General features: G+C 34.9%; 1 protein-coding gene across 1 annotated transcript; it reads left to right on the top strand.

Moving 5' to 3' along the window:
• Positions 1–16,372: 16,372 nt before the first annotated feature.
• On the top strand, positions 16,373–20,258 carry LOC148835277 (pro-thyrotropin-releasing hormone-A-like). The gene is made up of 3 exons (XM_088916355.1): positions 16,373–16,549; positions 16,971–17,182; positions 18,155–20,258. Exons 2-3 carry the CDS (start codon positions 16,993–16,995, stop codon positions 18,805–18,807), a joined length of 843 nt encoding a protein of 280 aa, XP_088772481.1. The 5' UTR covers positions 16,373–16,549; positions 16,971–16,992; the 3' UTR covers positions 18,808–20,258.
• Positions 20,259–21,060: the final 802 nt, after the last annotated feature.

Here is a 21,060-nt window from a genome sequence, read left to right as displayed (position 1 = left end):
TTTCGGCAAACATTTTGGCCATTACAGAATTTCAAAGGTGTAGCTCGTTCTTCACATGCAGCTAATTTAATTTTGCCACCCTACCTATAGTTAGTGATTTCAAAGGCCAGTTGAAACCTAAATTTGTTGAAATTTCATGTAATCACAAAACATTTCTAATATTATAATTGTACTCATTCTGGCCATGGTTACTAGCTTAATAGCTACAGTAGAGATGTATTAGAAGTTTTACAAATACAAAAAAAATTAAATTATAGTACCAGATATATACATTTTACATATACTGTACACTATACAGTACAAGCATACTGTACGACGATTTGAATGAATGTTGATCACAATAGGTTTTCCATTTAACCTTTCAAAATGACATTTAAAATAAAATACTAAATAAAAACAAATGCAAGACTTTGCCATCCATTTTCATTTCATTCTTTCCAAAATCAGTTTTAGTTGATAAAAAATGCAATTTTGATCTGTTAACTATGACTAATGGTAATTGGAGTAGATGTGTTTTTTAGGGTAGAAAGGACAAGCAGGCAGGTTTCTTTGGAACAATAGGAATCAGGATGGTTAATTGTTTCACGGAGGTCTCATTAGGATGTAAATAATGGAAATCAATCATTCCACAGGTACTTGGGACATTACAGGGCTAAAGAAAATTTATTAAAACTGATTATGCCAGGAGCTTATTTAATTAAAACTATCCTTGTCCTTGTTTGAAAACCTGAGTTTAAGGAATTACAATGAAAGGATTGTGACCTCTCAGGATACAAAGCCATAGAGAAGCAATCTGGTCTACAGGGAATGGAGGTTTTCAAGGAGAATCAGCAGCTTGCTTTTAAATACAGCCTGCAATCTTGGCTTAATTGATCCAATGGAAAGGCTAAGTGGTTACTTTCAAAGCAAAAGGTCCTACAGGTTACTGGTTAATTATCATCGTTGTATTACACTGCAGTTTGGTTCAACATATGACAAGATTATAACTGAAAAGCAAACAGTATTTGCCAGGTGGTTTTCTCTCACCATCCAACCCTCAGTCAGTATGCCACATCCCCCTCATCATCTTTCAAACAAAGGTGTTGCTAAATGACAAAAAGCATTCCTAGAGTTAGACTGGGTTTGCTCTTGTGCAAAATGAGTTCTACTAAGACAAAATAAACCCCCACTCATTTGCGTACCATCTCATCAGCTTACCTGCCACTGAAGAAATATGTTACATTATTTCTTGTGAGATGGAAAAGCTATTTACACGTCTGTGCTGAAAAAGACTTTACCTGATTTGTTGTAGAACACTGGCAATGCACTGCTTACCCACAGTTCCTATGGTCCTAAATAAGGTGCTCCATGATTGGACCATGCTTTTCATTCCTGTACTGCAATACCACTTTTATCAAAAAGCATGTGTGACTGGGAGATAACATAATGTAACATGTCACATTTGGTTAGGTCAGTGGTGTCCAGTCCTGGTGCTGGTGACCCACACACCTGTTAATTTTTGTTCCAGCTGAGCCAACAGTTACACAATCAAACCTTTTAATCTTATGAATAATAAGATTTATTTGAACTGCTTGTTCCCAGCTCTTCAACCATTGTTTTTTTTGTAAATGGAATAATATGCCAAACTTGTGACTTGAAAAATAAAAATCCTAGATAAATCAAGTAAGACTTCAATTATCTAATGAAGGTGGGACGGAATGAAAACCAGCAGGCGTGTGGGTCACCAGGACCAGGATTGGGAACCACTGGGTTAGGTAAAGGAGACCAGAAAGCGAACCCTAGGATGAGTCAAGCACAGACAGTCAAGCCTAGCTTGCAATGGGGACACAAGGAGAACACAAATGCTCCATGCAGACTTATGCCTGAGGCTGGGAACCCAGTATCCTGGAGCTGCAAAGGAGCAGTGCCAACCACTACCCCACCCCTGAAAACCACAGAGAAAAGCTAACCATGATATTAGCCCAGGTTTTAAGTGATTGTGTCACATTAATAAATCAAGACTCCCATAGGTGGGCTAAAACATATTTTTTCTTGGCACACAAATTAATTATGTGACTAAAGGTTTAGATGGTTGTTAGTTCTTGTTCTTATCTTCTACAGATGCAGCATTAAATAAAAATATAATATGGGGCACAACTGACCAATTAATGATGACTAATGCTCATTAAGTCTATTGTAAATAAGGTTGCGAGGTCACTGCCTGAGACTGCACTGATGCTTGCTGTATTGCACTACTTGGAGTAGTAAGCTTCAGGGACAGACAAAACACATTGGAATTCTATCTTTGAGTATGAGTCTATGATTCACCTATACATCACCCACGCCCTCTGGGCAAGAATATGTTATCACAAAACTTAATTCTTTCACTTTTCATGCAGGAGTGGGTGATAAAAAATATATTCCTAAATATATGACACATGAGAAATAGATGGATTTTCCCCCCTGGCTACCTTTGATGGTCATATGATTGGGCAGTTTTTGGTCTGAATTGTAAATTCAGGTCTTCTTTTCTAATACTACCTTTAAAAAAACTCAGCAAGAAATGAAAAACATTTCACCCATCACTTGTGTTTCTGTCAGTTTCCCTTTAATACTCAAGCTACAGCAGCAGCTCCAAATGAAAACCCTTTTGTGCATTTTGGAATTTGTTGATAAACATTTAGTAATTTATTTCTAATATTTATCTTTCCATCATTATTTTCATTACATTATTACTATTATTTATGATATGCCAAATTCAATTAAACCTAGTTCTGAAAACAGCACAGTAAAACTTTTTGGACCTTCTTCTATATGTACATCATGTAAAAATAAATGTTATTTTTTAACAGTATTTTAACAAATGAAATGTCCAGTTTTGCCCAGTGCATTATTTTTGTTTGCAAGATTCCTGTCAAAACAGCAGTGTCTTGTTCTTCTACTGTCATATGTTTTTCTGCTTCATCTCGTAAACTAATTTCCCCTCCAAAAAATAGATACAGTTGTGATGTAAAGTTAAAAACACGATTTTCCCTACAGTCTCGCTTCCTTTGACATTTCTAGTTCTAATCAAATTCTGGCACAAACCAGACGAGTCTTGACTCACCAAATTGATGTGCTGTTTTACCAATGAAATCTAAACTTTTCCATCTTTGAAAGACGTTACAGACAACAGAAGTCCAGGGAGGCAGGTTGGGGTTGGGGAGGTGCAGCCTGTATGAAGTAAATAATATTTTTTTGTATCTACAGAACGAAAAATGACAAGACGGACAAGATGGTTTCTGAGGAACAGTCAAGATGCCAGAGTCGTCCCCAGGAGGGTCATCTCCATTGACAAGATGCTACCTATATTTGTGTGTGTCAGCTTCCCTGACAGGCCAGTAAAAATGATTAACCCACAGGCTTTTCCTGACTCTGTGGAAGTAAAGGAACACTGTTTTTTCATTTGAGGATGTCACTTGTGTCATTTCCTAAGATATGTTACATGCCAGTATAGCACAAAAATAAACAAGGATTTTCAGTATCATTGGTTTGTGAAGTTAATTTAATTTGGCACTTTGTTACAGTTCTCCTAACCAAATGGGGCTCCTCTTTAGACTGTATTTGCACTTTTGCTCCTTTGCTTTAAATCTACTGCCCAATATACTGTTCTGCATTACCTTGCTTCCATTTTCTGAAGCTCATTGCCGTTGGTACACCACTGACTCTTTGCCATCTCTTAAACTGCACAATGTTGTAGTGTACATTGCAGGGATCGACAATATTTACTTCATAACATAAATGGATCATTTTAAAAAATGTAAGCCATATCGATAAAGACATCAGGTAAATGAAAATGAAATTGATGAAAGGACTGATAGATTATTACCTAAATCCCTTTTCAATTCAATCACAAATACTGTTCAAAGAATGAGAACACACTATGGAGTTGTCCAGCTGCATTTGAAGTTCTGGAGGATAGATGACGCGTCAGTCATACTTTATGTTAAAGAATGGAAAGTCTAAAAAGCACTTTATCTTATGCACCCAAGGGTCATATAAACTCTTCTTTACATCATTTTCTGGTGTTATCCTGTTCTACTGGGGCAGGGTGTGCCTGAGTCTCATGGCCTCATTTAATATTTATTAAATAAATTAAATATTTATTAATTAAAAGGCACTGTTTCAAAACAGTCCTAATCGGAACACTAACTTTCAGGCTCCTCTGATACCACATGATCAAAGAAATGAACCCATCTTTTTCGACCCATGGCTAAACTCATTTGTTTTGCTTGCATAAAAAAAACATAAATCCTTTTCAGAATTAATTGAAACTGTTATTAAGGATTAATTTGGCCATTCCCATTTTCCAGGAATTCATCAATCACTAGGAGACCTAGGAGACTAGGAGACCTGAAAGAAAACCTGTGCTTTTCTTTCACAGGTTTCTCATGCTTGTTATCTTTACATGCTCCCATCTGAGGAAGAAAGGTTTAATTTTGATGGCTTATGCGTGTAGAAGACAAAGACATAGTAACTAAAATTAAATTAATTTTTCTTCACTTTTGCTGCAGTTCGCCCATAAAATCCAAGACTTATCTTTGCTAATTTGATGACTGAAATGTTTTGTGGGAAACCTACTGTATTCTTGAGTCACAGCAATTTTCACATTAATAAAAATATTCATAGCCTCACATCATGAGGACTTGAAAAGCATTAAACCCTAATTCCATTTGAAGGAACACAGCCATCTCTGAAGTTAATAGGAGATAATGGGTTTTACAGATTATAAATTTGAACATAGCCACACGTCTGATGTGAAGCTTGCAGAATGTCCAACGTGCCAGTTAGTTAAAGCTAAACCTCAGCAAACGGCTCCACTTATTTCAGCTCCACATAGCTTTCCAATGGAGTACATAACTAGGGTGGTCAGTATACCTTCAGCAGTATAAGATTTTTTTCTTCTTTATCAGAATACTCCTGGAACCTGGAAGAAAACTGCAGTTTTTCTTGCAGTGACACATCAGGGCCTAATGACTCTAACCTCAGTTGTGCCAGGAAATTAGCAGGTGGTTTATAGTGTGTAAATCCTTGACACAAACCCACTTGAATCATATATGGAAAAGTGCTCTGGGTAACACAGAGTAAGAGTCGCTCTCCTTCATCTTATGGGGGGTTCAATAAAGAATGAGCAGTGTCAGCCCCATTTATTCTTCATTAATGTGACAAAGGATGCTCAGTACAGTGGGAATGCTTTAAAACTGGTGGACTCTTACTGACATCTTGTCATATCTTTTAGTAGCTGACTTCACATAGTCTTGCTTTTCCAAAAATGGTAAGAGTGTTTAAGAAGTCTTATCTTAGTCCAAAGACTAAAGAGTCCAGTTGCCACATGGAGAACAATGGTTGCTGTTCATCGGATTCCTTTAAAAATTGAGTTTGTAATGGTTGTGTGTGTGTTGTGTGCACAGAAAAAAATATATTGCATCTCTAACAACAAAAATCTATACAGCAGGTGTTAGCTTAATATAATGTAAATTATATGAGTTACAGCTTTCAACTTCAGCATTATTCAAATTATTTCTTTCAGCACTAAATGTGCTTATTACTTTATTAGTTAATAATTTAGTTTCTACTTTAGTTTCTTGTTACTGAAGAATTTTTATTCTACAAAATGCATAACAAAACTGTAAATAACAGACTATACTATAGTTTTTCAGACTTTAACAGGCAGTGCAAGTGAATTTGAACATGGTAAATGTCGGTTTTACAGTTTCTGTTCTCAGTTTTCAGCTGTTGAATGCTGCAGTACTCTGAGGTTTTTTCCTTCCAAAGTCAACCCTAAAAGATGATATAAAACAATGTGTACTTCTTCAATCATTTGGGAACTTATTAGGAATTGATAATGGGATTATCTATTATGAATATGTTCAGTTTTAATTGTAGAACAACAATGCCCTATTCATTCTTAAACTTGTGTACATTCTTCTGTACAGAACTAGCAGTCCTACTTATCCACTGAATTAAGACTGATTCTACCTTAGTATCCACAAGATTAAAAAACAAATTGATTTTTATCTACACTGTGGAGAGACTGCAAGTACCATGCTAATCAGAATCAATACAAACAAATCATTGAGCACAATGGAAGTGGTCTGCACAACACAATTTTGATAATTTGTGCATCTAGAAAGTAATGCAAAAGCAATAAACTTATTTTAAAACAAAAGAACATCATTTTTTAGTAGCAAATTAAATAGTACCAGACTGTAATTCAGCCTTTCTAGCTTAACAATAATGAGATAAGCATGCCTTATATAAAGAGACTTTATTAAAACTGTTTGTCTTGTGTCCAGTTATTATCTTAAAATGTATTATTTTCTATCCAAAAGCTGTGAATTTATATCTTTAATGAATGAATCACCAAAATCCTATAAGGATCTGGAAATATACCACAGCAGTGGAAAACCACACAACATATGGTGCAAAATGTTAAAGACTTTAAGCAGTGACATAGTTCTATTTGCACACCAGTCATCTGATGGATAAATAAAAAGGATAAACATCTAAAAAAAAGTTTCGTTTTTGCTAAGGGTGCAGGAAACATGAATATTAACACCATAATCTTTCAGGCATTTGATGATAATTTCTTAATGTCATACTCTGCATGATGCTAACCTACAGTGGTGGAACAAAAGACAAACAACTTTCCCTCAGCCACATTGATCACTTTGCTCAAATATCCTCCCTGGAATTAACTCTAGCTCACAGTGTGGGGTTTGATTACACAAGCTTTGCAGGTTCCTCCACATATTGATACCCCAGATGTGCTCCCAGATGAGCTCCAGGGGTTGCTGCTGTGAATGTATCCAAACTTGGAAACTTGTCTGGAGATGCAGGACACTCTGCTCAATCAGAGCAGTCAAAAATGCTTCTGATCTTTCTGAAGCTGGCAGATCAATATACTATAACTGCCATAGGTTTTGGAGCTGCAGGGGGATTGAAGGGTATTTATTTCAATCTGTTTTTAACACATCCTTCTCCTGCATTTGCTATTGAGTGTATTAAAGTTGGTTTAAAGGTAAAATAAATACCAGAAGAGGAAACATACTGTAGCTATGAACTGTTTATGTATTTAATAATTTATTTGGCATCACCAATTGTGTCTTTACAACTTAGCTCACAGCTGAACCACACATAGAGAATGAGGCAAACAGGTTACTTGTATCACAAGCAAGTGAATCAAGTATTGTGTTCCCATACTTCAGCTGACGTTTCCTGAAATATGCATTCTAATGCTGAAAGTCTAACTGTGAAGGAGACAGAATAAAGTGTCACCAAATGCAATCGCTCTTTTAAAAGTCCTGCTGGAGGAAAAAGCTGCACAACCATACAGAGATAAGATATTGTAGTGTATTATCACTTAGTACTGTATCTTGGAGTTCAAGGTTCTTAGATTAAACATCATTCTGTAAATCACACAATTCTTTTATTACAAAACCTGCAGAGGTTGGAACACAGACAATAAGACTAAACACAAAAACAAATTGATGCTGCAGTTACATAAAGAATGGTGACAAAAATTATTTCCCAACATTTGCAAATTAAAATATAGCTATTTTTTAATATTCTGTTTTGACTTCATTACATAGACGAAAAAACAAAGGTTTTTAGGAATCTGGAACAAACTACTGGCACATAATCAGAGCCAATATTCTGGCTTCTGTCAAAAAATGGCTGATCAATTAACTACTAATTACCAACAGACAAGAGGGAGCGAATAGCCTCCTCTCATTTGTGACTGTTCTTATGTTTAAAATGTTTTTTTTAATACTGAAACTAAAGACTTCAAGCAGTGACATTTAGAGTCACAATATCTTAACCATGTTCCTCACAGGCAGATGGAGTTTTTTGTTTTCAGTTTTTTCACAGACAACACTTAAAAGAGGGTTATATTCCCTCAAGATAGACAAGCAATGGGAAAATTAGTGATGTCTCTCTGGGCATACCCCAGTGTCCCATCTAGAGTGTTCTAGTTTGAGTGCTGAATATATTATCAGATTAAACCCCTTTCTTTTAAGCTTATTCATCATGTCAACTCAAAATCACTCAGAACAATATTTCCATTATCTATATTTGGGTTTGCTGTGACTCATAGTGGTGTAGTGGCATGGGGTTGGAACAGCTTCTGCACCAGAATAAAACAAACTTATACAAAGAAAGACGAAACTTAAAAGAAATCACTCCAGACGTAAGAGCTCTCTAGAGTGTGGATCCAGGATATCATGCCGAGGAAAGACAGAGCTGAATATTGCCAATGGCTGCACTGCAACATACCTGTGCAGTCAAGCTGCACAGCCAAGCTGAAATATTACAATTATGTTGTTAATTTAGTAGTTAATTAAGAAAAAACCAAGGATTGGTCCTTATATAGTGGATCCCAGGTCTATAATCTTTAAAAGGATAACAAATCATAGTCACTGATATCAGGTGATGATAATGATTTGGATTAGCTTCAACTGGAAAAATCCATCAATCTAATGAATATTTGGAGGGGCTCTTCATGGTACTCTTAATAATTGCAGTGAAATTTCTTATTTTCTGTCTGTTTTATCTCATTATCTTTTGTTGGTCTGATATGAAATGTCATTTAAGACTAAGACACTGGGAATAATAAAGAACATGAATTGATCTGTTTTCAAAATCTTTGTTAGTACAATAAGAAAGTTTGACTTTAGATCAATCTTATATTGTTATACCACCCTGGCTTTTTTACATAATGGCCCACTAGAGAAATATTTTGTTCATGAAGCATTTTAACTTTCTAGTGCATCTGTTGCACGCTGAATGATTCATTGTGCATAAATCAGTCTTTTCTGGAACAAAGATAAGGTTTTGGATGTCATCCTTATCCCTCGAGCAAGCTTCAGAAAGGGAAACCTACACACTAATTCTGTTTTTTTTTTAAAAAAAAACATTGTGGCCTTTTTAATATTTCTGTATAGCCTCCTAACCTTTTCTTTGTGAAGTGTCTTGTGGTAAAAAATAAAGAAGCAAAAAAAGAGCAAACTAAAGCTTAGAGAAAATGACAAATTGCTGTCTGCTTGATAAGGTTAAATTTAAATTATCCTTTTTATGAACATGGTAACCCTCTAATTGTTTTAATTGTCATTGTTAAAAAGACCTGTTTATCTTTATGTGATTTCTGTTTTGTTTTTCCTTTTCATTGGTGGTGTTCAATGATTAACAGTAAGCCATTTAATTACACCTCTTCTGTCAGAACCCACGAAGAACAATTGACTTTCAACTGCAAGAACTTTTCTACATGCCTGGAAAATGATGTGGGTGCAGTTTAAAAAGCATGTTATCCTTGCACATCTTCAACGATTTCCTAGAGAAATCAAATCTTCCTTTTAAGAAATAGTTATTCAATAGATTCGTATTTAAATATTTAACTTCTTTTCTTGCATAACATATTTAACATATTAGAAATGTATCATATTTCTTGCTGCATGTCCCATTATTGTTTCTATGAAAGTTTTTTTTAATGGCTGTTCAAAGTACTAATTACCATTTAAAAAACACATAATTAAATACTGTAGATCACAAATCAAGTCCTGCGCCTTTTATTCTATTTCTTACAGTTTGCCCTCTTCCTTTCTTACTACCCAAAATGAACCAGAAGTGCTCTTGAACAGTACTTCAATATCAAATGTTTAATTCTGTCACTATAAGGAAGAGTTGGATTCCAAGATAAATCATACTATTCATACTATTTATGTGTCTGCTACACTTAGGCCTCACACTGGGGGGTTCAAACCACTAAGCACAAACTTGCAAATGGCATAAGCAGCACATTGCTTCACAATTTTTTTTGACTGGTCCATTCACCACCAAACCACTACCTGCTACAGTACTCACAGTGAGCTAGTATGAATCATTTAAAAAGCTGTTTTGGAGAATAATATGGATAGTAATAGCGCTTTAAGCATAAACACAAAAACAAACAGAACACATGCTAAGAATTGTGATGAGGACAGCAATGAAATGCGTTGTCAACCACCGTGTTTCATGACTTCCCACGTGTGACTCAAAGAAAATGTTTTATCAACACAAGCAACTGCTCTTGGTGTACATCAAGAGTGAAGCCAGATCTCAGGCAGGAAGAGTAGTCAATTCTATTTAAAAAAAAAAGAGTTTGTTCTGCTCCACATGCAATTCTTTGTCATGCATTTAAATACGTGCCAATAGAAATGACCTCTGCAGCTTCACAAGTGAGAGCTGGTCATCTTTCTCTAGAAGTTCCATCTGCAGCTTCCAGTGCCACATAACAGAATGTATTTATTGTGCCTGACCTATTGTCTGTGTCGTAATGCCTCAGCAATCATGCAGCTCACCACAACATCTACTACATTTCTGTCACTATCATTTAATTGTGGGGGGAAAAATCCACCTTTGGGTCAACATATTCTATAGTGCAGAATGAGACCATAGTAATTGTTAATTCATTAACAAGGGCATTTTCCTGGTCCCCCTAAAACACAAATATTCAAAGGATCTGTGGTTATTACGGGGAAAAAATCACTATACAGCTTTCCTGTGTAACAAAACATTTTCAGAAAGATTTTGTCTGCAACAAAGTGTCAAAAAACACTGCAAATGAAGTTGAGTTGCAGCTTTCACCATCTTAGTTTATTAGCTTGTATAACCTCTAATATTCTGAAAAAACCCATTACAATCAGAAATGACTAATAATAGTACAGATAAGGACAGTAATGTAAGACAGTGTGGTATATCTCGTTTTGCAACAAATATCTTACCACCACAACTGGCAAGCCAAACTCTGACAATGGGTAATAATTTAATTGGTTCCTCAGAGTTCCTCTTAAAGTGGGTTAATTATCATTTTTTTAACATTGATCTTGGCTTTTAACAGGCCAGCCACATCTCTCTTCCAGGCTGTTTACAACATTAACAAGGTTAATTGTATCTCTGGCTTCTGAAATAACTTTTTTATTTGTGAAGTCTTCAGTAAGCTGCTCAGTACAAATTGTGTGGTCCCATTCTAAGAGTCTGTGACAGTATCTAGATTGTCATCACATTTATTCCCACATTTATTAAAGCTAACACTCACCTTGCTGGCGGGAAGTGTGATTAAAAAAGTCAACTTATAAAAATAGTCTGTTCATTTATATGCGAAACTGAAATCACTTTAAAGTGTTTTATAGTTTGTATTGGGCAATGAATAGTTTAATATCAATGTCACTGTAGGAGAAATTCAGGAAACAGTTGCAAAATATTTGTTTTTATTCTTCTCTTGACAACAAATATTACAGTTTTTACAGCGAAATAAGCACCACACTAAGCATACCCACATTTAAGGCACTGAAAGCCCTGTATTACTTCAGACATTTTAAATGGAGATTGGTCACTGGTCAGACCGCAATCCAGTATATTGGTAGCACATCTGCTCAGTTTTGAGTAAGAGGAGAGGTCTTCACAGTGAGACATTTCCAGATACAGTATTCAGGCTTGTGAACCTCTGTGTCATCTGTAGATTGCCTTTCAGGGAGCTGTCATGATCTGACCCCCTCCCCCCCAATAAAAAAACCTATATGAAGAAATAAAAAATTGCGCCTCACAGAATGTTATGAGTAATGCATGACACGGACTCAGCGGGAGAAGATTTGTCAGGTGGGCCAACACAAATCAAGGCAACTCCAGAAGAGGAGCTGAATTCCTAATATCTTAATGCAATTCTAGACTTTGATGTTTTGGCACTTTTTCTCTGGGGGGAATGTTTAGAGGGATGACTATTTTTCAGCTGGTGCCTACTCGAGTGACCATTGAATCATGCTGTGAAGATTAGGTTGTCTCTGTTTATACAAAATGGTAATGTTGCCGCATCATGAGATTTAAGCAAATAACACAAAGTTACATGTAATCCTTTATAAAAACTTGAAACAGAGCTTGTGAGTGACCTCTCTACTCATCTTGTAGATTTTAATGTCTTTTTGGGAGAAAATTGTGTTACTTAACTGCAGAATGTTCAAAAGGCTATAGTTAGGCTTCCTTTTCACTTGTGTTGCTTATGTCAAATGTTTTGTTTTTAATTTTGATAGTCGTAAAAGTCTGTCATCTTCTACACATTTTTCACAATGATATTTCTAAGTACTAATTTCTAGCTAATGTGTAATATTTCTAAGGTCTCTGATCCTTAATTTGGTCTTAAAAACCTAATTGAATCAAAATCTCAGGAAACTAAGTCAGAAACCTTTTATTTGCTTTCAGGAAATATGTGTTAACATTTATTATTTACATTTTAATGAAAATTGACAGTAGATTTGGACCAATCCTGTGTGGAATGTGTTATTGCTTAAAGTGGATCTGAAACATTAATTTACACCTAGTCAGTAACTGGCCCCAAGGATAATGTTTCATCCTCTTTAATGTGGTTAATATCGTCCAATAAAAAAAATAACAGAAACACTGGAGATTTCTGAAACATTATTTCTCCTGTGTTTGTGCTGTAATAAATCAAACCATTTATCAGTCATTTATTAGATATAAATAACCTAATTTCCAGAAAGTGATCTCACGTCAATGCATCTTTATTTTTTATCATTGTTTTAAAAATGTAATTTAAATATATCAATTGCATTTTCACAGTGTTAAAAGTTGGGTAATGTGAGAAAGAGCATTCCTTTAGTAATTGTACGTATGTCTGATTAGAAGCTCTTAGATATGACTGGTGTTTTTCCTTAAATTTGATTTTTATTCTTACATGCCACCAAATTCCATACCCATGTTTAAAAAAAATGTATTAATTCCTTATTTTTTGCAGTTCTCCATGGCATCCTACAATTTAGTTTGCAAATAAGGATTTGTTTGGAATTATTTGTCAATCATTGATATAATTAAATAGAGGATTTAAATTTTCTAATCCCATTACACCACAAAAGATGTCAAGTTTGCAATAGAATGGAAGGACAAGCTAGCGTTCCCTGCTTTTGGGTTATATTAATGTAGAATTAACCTGTATTGCTTGGTTCATCATTGAATTATAATACAAACTGTACTCACACATCTTAATTTGTTACACATTAACAATGTGTGAAAGCTTTCTGTGGCAATTTGTTTTTATCAAATTAAAATTGAATGTCTATTAACTCCTCTATATTATCGCTTGTGAGTCAATATAATAATAACAATTATAGTAATATCCAAGTTTTCTCTGCCAGTACTGCTATATGACATTTCTTAAAAGTTTCTGTAGCTTGTTTAAAGCTACAATGTTTTCTTTTTAAATTAGCTACAGCTAAACAAATGAGGGAAAAGGTTAAATTAGTTGTAATTTTAACCCTTCTTTCACATTGCTTGATGCTCACATTACTCAAAAAGATGATCATTTAAAGAGTCCAAAAAAACTGTTAAATTGTGGTTTATTCAATCACCAAACTTAGGCACACCTCTATTATACTCTCTAGACAGCTGTAACAATGAAGGCGATTCAGTGAATTCAAGGTTCTTTTTTTTCATCTCCAAGATTTCTTTTTTCCAGCAGCAATTACTGCATCTAATAAATACTTCTTTTGGAATGATTATACATTTTTAAAGTGAAATATAATATTAATCTGTTTGAAGTTAATTTTTATCTTGAACACTTTACAGTTACTGCTGTTAAAGACTACAAAATATGCCAAACCAAACCTAAAATGTTGCAAATCAGTACTAAGCCTTATATTTGGTGCTAATTTGCAACTCTAGAATATTGTGTAAAAATACTTTCATATATATTAATTTCCTATAGTTAATCTCACATCACACAGTACTATTATGAGCAATATGTTCGTTAAGAAAATATTTTTTTTCTTTAAAAAAGGGTTAAAAGATTTCAGTCATAAAATGCACTTAATTGGTTAAATGTACAGTAGTCGTGAATATACAGTAGTTGATTTGTGTAATACTGGCAAAACACACACCAAACACTTGAAAGTTTAAGAGTTTAAACTCTTAAAGTTCAACTTTATTGTGTCATACAGAGAACTACAGTATGTGCTAACCTTCTCCATTCAGACCCTAACAGAATACAGTGAGGTGGTCCACAGCAACAGAATTTTCAAAAGAAAACGTATTTTGCTAAAATCAATGTAAAAGACAAAGTCAAGGGTGACAGCACCCAATAGAAACATAAAATAATAAAACCTGTTTAAACTTCACAAAAATGTACAATTTAAAACTAAACTTCCATGGATAAATGGAGATAAATCTCTTGCCTTCCAAAGTCCAGTGGAGTTTCTGTTCTTGAGCATTTAAACACAGTGACTCCAGGAATTTAAGAGGTACAAGTAGGTGTTTTACATGAATCGAGATGAGTATTGGCAGCTTACTGTATTAGATATGACAGCACATTTATAAAGCTATGAATTATTTCATTATACATCTATGAGAAGGGGACTTCAAATGGCTGAATGAAATGTAAAAGGGTATCTCACTGTAATGAAATGATCTGCACTTACCAATGAAAGAAGCTTCAAAATGTGTTTAAAATGTGATCTGCAAACGTTACACTTAAGAATCAATACACTATTTTTATAGCTTAAGAGTTCTGTAACATAAATCTTTTCTTTATTTACGACAACTTTACTTTGACACTTGTTCAACATTTTCAATAGTAATTCAAAATGTACAAACTTGGTATGTGCATAGATCTCTTAAGATATTCATACAATGAAATCCATTGAGATAGAGTTACAGTATTTGGTATTGTGGATCTTACAAATAATTCATAGCTGTATCTTACATACAGCTATGAATTATTTCATTATACATCTATGAGAAGGGGACTTCAAATGGCTGAATGAAATGTAAAAGGGTATCTCACTGTAATGAAATGATCTGCACTTACCAATGAAAGAAGCTTCAAAATGTGTTTAAAATGTGATCTGCAAACGTTACACTTAAGAATCAATACACTATTTTTATAGCTTAAGAGTTCTGTAACATAAATCTTTTCTTTATTTACGACAACTTTACTTTGACACTTGTTCAACATTTTCAATAGTAATTCAAAATGTACAAACTTGGTATGTGCATAGATCTCTTAAGATATTCATACAATGAAATCCATTGAGATAGAGTTACAGTATTTGGTATTGTGGATCTTATAAATTAAAATTAAAAATACAAGAAAATCTATTATTTATGACCAGAGATGTTAATATAAACAAAGTAATTAAGGTAGAAGAGCAAAATTATCCTGTGCACTGTAAGTATAAAGAAATAGGCAACAGTATGTTAAAACATTGAATAGCAGTTTAGAAGATTTTCAAGGTAAAGCATGTCTTTCAATTATATTTGTGTGATATTTACTTTGTATGAATATCAAGAAGTTATATAAAACATAAATGACATTTTCATGTATCTTTTACGCAAATTAATTTAAAGTACTCTTGCCATTCACAAAGTCACTCATCTACTTTGGCAGATTTATTTATAGGTTTTTATGTTAGAAACTTTCTTTATATAACCGAAACAAAGAATCCCTGTTTAAATATTTTCATAAATAAGAAATGTTTTTGAAAAGGACTATAGAAAGTGTGTGCTACGTTGCTTGTCTGTTATACTATGCTTTATTCATGCTTTGATTAATAAATGTTACAATTCTTTTAAAAATATTTTTAATTTTGAGGTTGCTATGAGGATTAACAAAGTTATTTTGAGTGCCGAATTTTGCTAAATGAAGTCCTTTAGCGGTACATGGGTTTCAGAACCTCGGACAGCGCCTCCTGCATATACAGTACCTCCTGCATAGCTTTACCCTTACCTCCAATGGTTGTTTCGTAGTATTAGTGGATATAGCATTTGACCAGCACTCACTTTATGTATTTAGTTTTCTTAAAACTTTTTCCAACAATCATTTTAATCCTGCATGAAAGGCAGTGAATCATCATTTTAAACGTTTTATTTAACTTATCTTCAAATGTATTCTGCATTTATCGCTGTGCACGTATGCTGACAGATCAAACTAAAACGGGTAAAAACTGGCAAAAACTACTTTTAATTAGGCACATATAAGGACAATTTTGAGTTTATATATATTATCACTGGGGGCAACTCCACTTTGGGTATTAATTTTGATGACTTAATTTACACTTCAATTTCACTTCCAATTCTACTGTTTTCTTTTCCGCGGATAAGTGGGATTTGCACGAAGTTGGTGAATAGCCTGACATTTGAAACCAAGGTAGAACAGCGACCTCTACAGTTAAACATAAAACTGTGCCTGCTGACAGGCACGCTTAGAAATCATTACTGGTGACATCAATGAAACGACCGATACCACCCAAATTACTACAAAATCGTTAGCATGTTGGGGGTGTACGAGAACTATAAATGAGGAGCCTCAACATATCGGACACACAACTTCGAAACCTGCGTGGATACGTTAGTGTGCCTCTCCAATCAAACCTCTGTAAGAAACTTCCTCAGCACTATTGTCATGTTTTAAAAGTACGTGCAGAGGAAGTGCATAAGAAGAACAGAGAGAAAGACTTTCTTGTAAAGAAAAGTTAACCTGCAATATTTTAAGGTAAGTTATGGTGTTTTTTTTTCCAGGCATTTGGTTTAACACTGTTGTGCCCACATCTTTGTCTTTTAAGTTTCGATATGTCATGGTGATTACAATCAACAAACTGAGAGTGTTAAACTTTTAATATTATTGCCGAGATTTTACATGTGCATGTCTGCTTATGGGTTTTTACGTCTTTGGATGTCTGCAAGTTCGTTTACAGTCGGGAAACAGAAGTATGTGCAGTAGTACAAACGGGACCTCCTTACATTAGTTTCGCGTTCTCTGAACCTGCAGTTCGCATGCAACTGTGATTTCTTTATTTCGTGCTATTTTTAACTTTATTTAGCAATACTATTAATTTATTATTTAATAAACAGCGGCACGTCTTTCCATCTGCTTAGTGAGTTCTGCTTTAATAAAATCTTAATCTTTGTTTTAGGTCCAAGGAAACCAGCATCACTATGAGGTCTGCCTGCTTGATTCTTCTAGTGTCTCTCACTGTTTGCAATCTCACTGTCAATCTGGGACAAAATATCCCTGATGAAAGCGACAAGGAAGAACGAGTGCCCTTAGATGATATACTACAGAGAGCACAGAACATCATCTTCAGATCTCTACTGAAAAAGATCGAAGATGAGGACAAACTTAATGGTATGTACAGTAGCTCGTTATTTCGCAGCTCTATTCACAAACTTCTTCGAAAGCTAAATTTTTAATGCTTCTTTTCATTTACTTTGTTGCCGTTTTCATTGCTTTACACATAACCATTTCAATTTATGGTAGATTAAATATCTGGGATTCACGATACGGTTGTCATGTATTTATTCCGCGATATTTATACGTTTTGTTACGCATTTTGATAGTTACACAGATATGGTATACAGTACATACACAGTATAGTATTCAATAAATAACTAATACAACATACCCCGACAGCTGTGAACAGGAACACATTCTATTTATATAATGAAAACAGGTCTTTCATCTGGTTGTCCTGTTCTATTAACTTAATTCTGTTTCACTTAAGCCGTTCTAAGATTGTTTTAAACAAGTCTTATATTACAGTAGTTTATTAAAAGTCGAGAAACACACGTTTCTATATCAAACGCCATATTATGCTTCAGCTCCTGTAAACTATTTTCGACCAGAAATAGAAATCGACACAAAGCAGGTCAGTTTTTCAATAGAACGAAAATAAAACACAATTCAATCAAATTCTTTCACTGCATGTAGTATACGAGGTTTGCTTTCGAAACGTGGTTTATTTAATTTGATTGCATAACGGAGAGTCGAGTCGTTGAACTATGTTAGATATAATGGCACAAAACGCACAAATGATAATCGCTGATTTATGCCACCATGAGTATAATGTTCAGATAATAGCTCTAAAAATTAAAAACCTCAAGATGTGTCATCCTTTACTCCGTTAACTCTCAGAACTACAGGAGTTCGCTCTTACTGTGGTTGGTAAAGAAATTGGGTTACAATTATACTGTTGAAAACTAATTTCAAGTTCCACTCGGTGTATTGCACAAACTCCAATGCTGTCTTTAGTTTTTTTTTAAATAACTCTTATCTTCTTTTTCTTTTCTTTTTTTTTCCTCGTACTTCTTTCACTTACAGATCAGGTCTCTTCGCAACAGGAGTGGCTTTCTAAGAGGCAGCATCCTGGCAAAAGGTACCAAGAAGACATTGAGAAAAGGCAACACCCGGGCAGGCGTGAGGAGGACGAAGATTTAAGATACCCCGACTTCGAGAAAAGGCAGCATCCCGGCAGACGGGAGGAGGACGATGACTACTTCGAGGAGCAAAAGCGACAGCATCCTGGAAAACGAGAGGACGAAACAGACGATTATGTGGAACTGCAAAGGCGTCAACATCCGGGTAAGCGGTCCCTGATGGACCAGTATTCCGACGCCACAGATTCTCAGATGGGTTACCAAAGTGACATGTCCAAAAGACAGCACCCAGGTAAACGCTACCTGTCGTACAATAAACGACAGCACCCGGGCAGGAGAGAACTGGAGAATGAACTCGATGCTGGGGACCTACAGGATTTGGAGAAACGGCAGCACCCCGGGAAGAGATATTGGGACATCAAAAGCCCAGATTATATCAACAACCTTCCCTGCGATATCAAAGACCCCGTAAAGTGCAACAAGGCTAGTCTTTTGCTAGAGCTGCTTGATAACGTCAACAAGAGCAGAGCTGAAGAGAAGAGACAACACCCAGGCAGGAGGTTCGCTTTTGACGACGATTTGACGGATCAAGAGTAAGAAGGCAGAGGCAAAAGAGGGAGAGTACTGTAATGTAAAGAAGATACATGCATTCCTATAATAAAGATTATTTGGTATTTGTTTAATTTAATGATTGATTTACCCTTTTTCTCAGACCACCTGATTCAGTTTCTCTGGCAATCCGATTAATCACTAGAAAGTACAGTAATTAGGTTGAGCGGTAAGAAGCTTTAAAAAGTTAAATTGAAAGTTTAGTTTTGGTAACCATGTTGCCATGAATTGAGACTATTACAGATAACCACTCAGACATACCCTGTAAATGACAGTAGATGTAGTTCTGCACAGAAGTTTTTCCACATGAACATTTTTTTTTCAGTGGGTATAGAACAAATATTTTACAACACAGCTTTCGTACAGAGCAGTTCTCATATATAGTACTGAACGTATTCTCACGTCAAACGTGATAATAATATAAACGGAAATTAAAGGATATTGCGACGATAGAAGGGCGTTTGTGCAAAAACCTGGTCAGTAACACGGAATGTATGCCATCCATTGGTTAACTGGATTGATTACGCAGATCAGAAATTTTGGATTTGAATATTTGAATTGAGTAGGGTGTTGCGCAGCACAATACTGCTGCCATTTCTTTTTCACTTTGATTTCAATTGCCAGTAAAACTTTATCATCACATGTGGCCTACCTATGAAATAAAGTGTTTCGGAAAGTAATACATAGACCTAGTTTTCGTATCTGTGTATCTGATTTTCTCACTTAGCTTTGACCGGTGTTAAATGAAATTTCAACCGCATAAAATACAAATTAGCAATGTTCCCGGCAAAACAAAATGGGTCCCCAAATTATTTTTCTACACAAAAGCTCCTGTATGATTTGAGACAAATGTTTATTCTGTAAAGAATTATTTTAGTAAAGCTAGAGCTTGCTTTGTAAATGACGACTGAACTATAGTGACATTATGTACAATAAAATGAAATGCACACATACTGTATTGACAGATGTGACATTCAAAGGATTGAATAACCAGCCTCATGTGTTTCATTGTTTGCTTTACCCATTTTAGTTAGAAATGAAGGAGAACTAATTTATTCTTAAAATACACTGAAAGTGTAAAAAAATCACAGTCAAATTGATCTGCTGTACATGAGGTGATTTTACGAGATAATTATCATTCTGTTAATCTGATTACCTTTCTCAAAAGCATTAAAGCAAAACAAAGAGGCATGCATACTGGGATTTGGAGATTCCAGCACTCTGTGCTGGCATGATGATATTAAAATCTTTCTCTGTTGCTTCACATCAGCAAATTACCAGTAATATGTTGTAAGTATTCATCCAAGCTTCACCAACAGGGTACCAACAATGTTATAACTTGCTTCTACCTCTGTGAGATGTGTTCCTTAATTGTCTGCATCCTTCAATCTCTGTATTTTTCTGATTAAATAATAAGCACAGCTGCATCAAGCCTTAAATTTATATGGAGCTCCTTCAGTTCAATTAAAGACAGACCAAATCAGAAAAAGGATTTCAGGGCAAAACCAATGAATTTGTAGAAACCCAAAGTAAACATTTCTAAAAGTCATTACAGCATCAACAAATAGTAGAGGAAGACTGAACTGCTTGTATAGGATGCTGAGGCTTTATTTTCAGGCATAATTCCTGCGATTAATACTTTTCTGCAACAGCATAGCTATTACATCTGCACTTTAACATAATAAATAGCAGCAACAACACTAGAACTACAAAAACATGTGTCTGCTAATATGGTTTAATCTCCGTAATTCTCACAGTTCCATAGAACTTTTTTTGTGACCAAGATAATATGATGCATTTTTCTCTGCAGTCCAAGATCTATATAGCAGAGTGAAAATTAGAGGAAGCTAGACTGAACACTTCTTATAACTCTTATTACTATATGCCAACACAGCAAATGTAAAACTCTCAGTCATCTTGAAAATCTGGAATTTTGCTTGAGACACTGGGCACTAGGGAATAGTCAGGAACCATAAATACTTCTAGTGGCAATGCAAGCTGCTGGTGGAAGCATCCTATTTTTACCTAGTGTAGAACCCAGAAAATACTTCAATCATTTAGTACTGTAGTAGTAATTCAGCACCCTTTTGTACAAAAATAAAAACAAGTTATTAGTTCATTAAACTAGCAAGAAACATATCAGTGTTAGCTGGGACTTTGCTATCAAGAATGTATTAAGCATAAACATGCTGGTGCCTTTACTCTCTACGAAATACACAAACTACTTAATTATTAATAGCA

Source organism: Atractosteus spatula, chromosome 5 (genome assembly GCF_055471065.1).
Source record: "Atractosteus spatula isolate fAtrSpa1 chromosome 5, fAtrSpa1.hap1, whole genome shotgun sequence".
Taxonomy (NCBI): domain Eukaryota; kingdom Metazoa; phylum Chordata; class Actinopteri; order Semionotiformes; family Lepisosteidae; genus Atractosteus; species Atractosteus spatula.
Note: the sequence above shows the minus strand (reverse complement) of the source record. Positions and strands in the feature narration are given on the sequence as shown.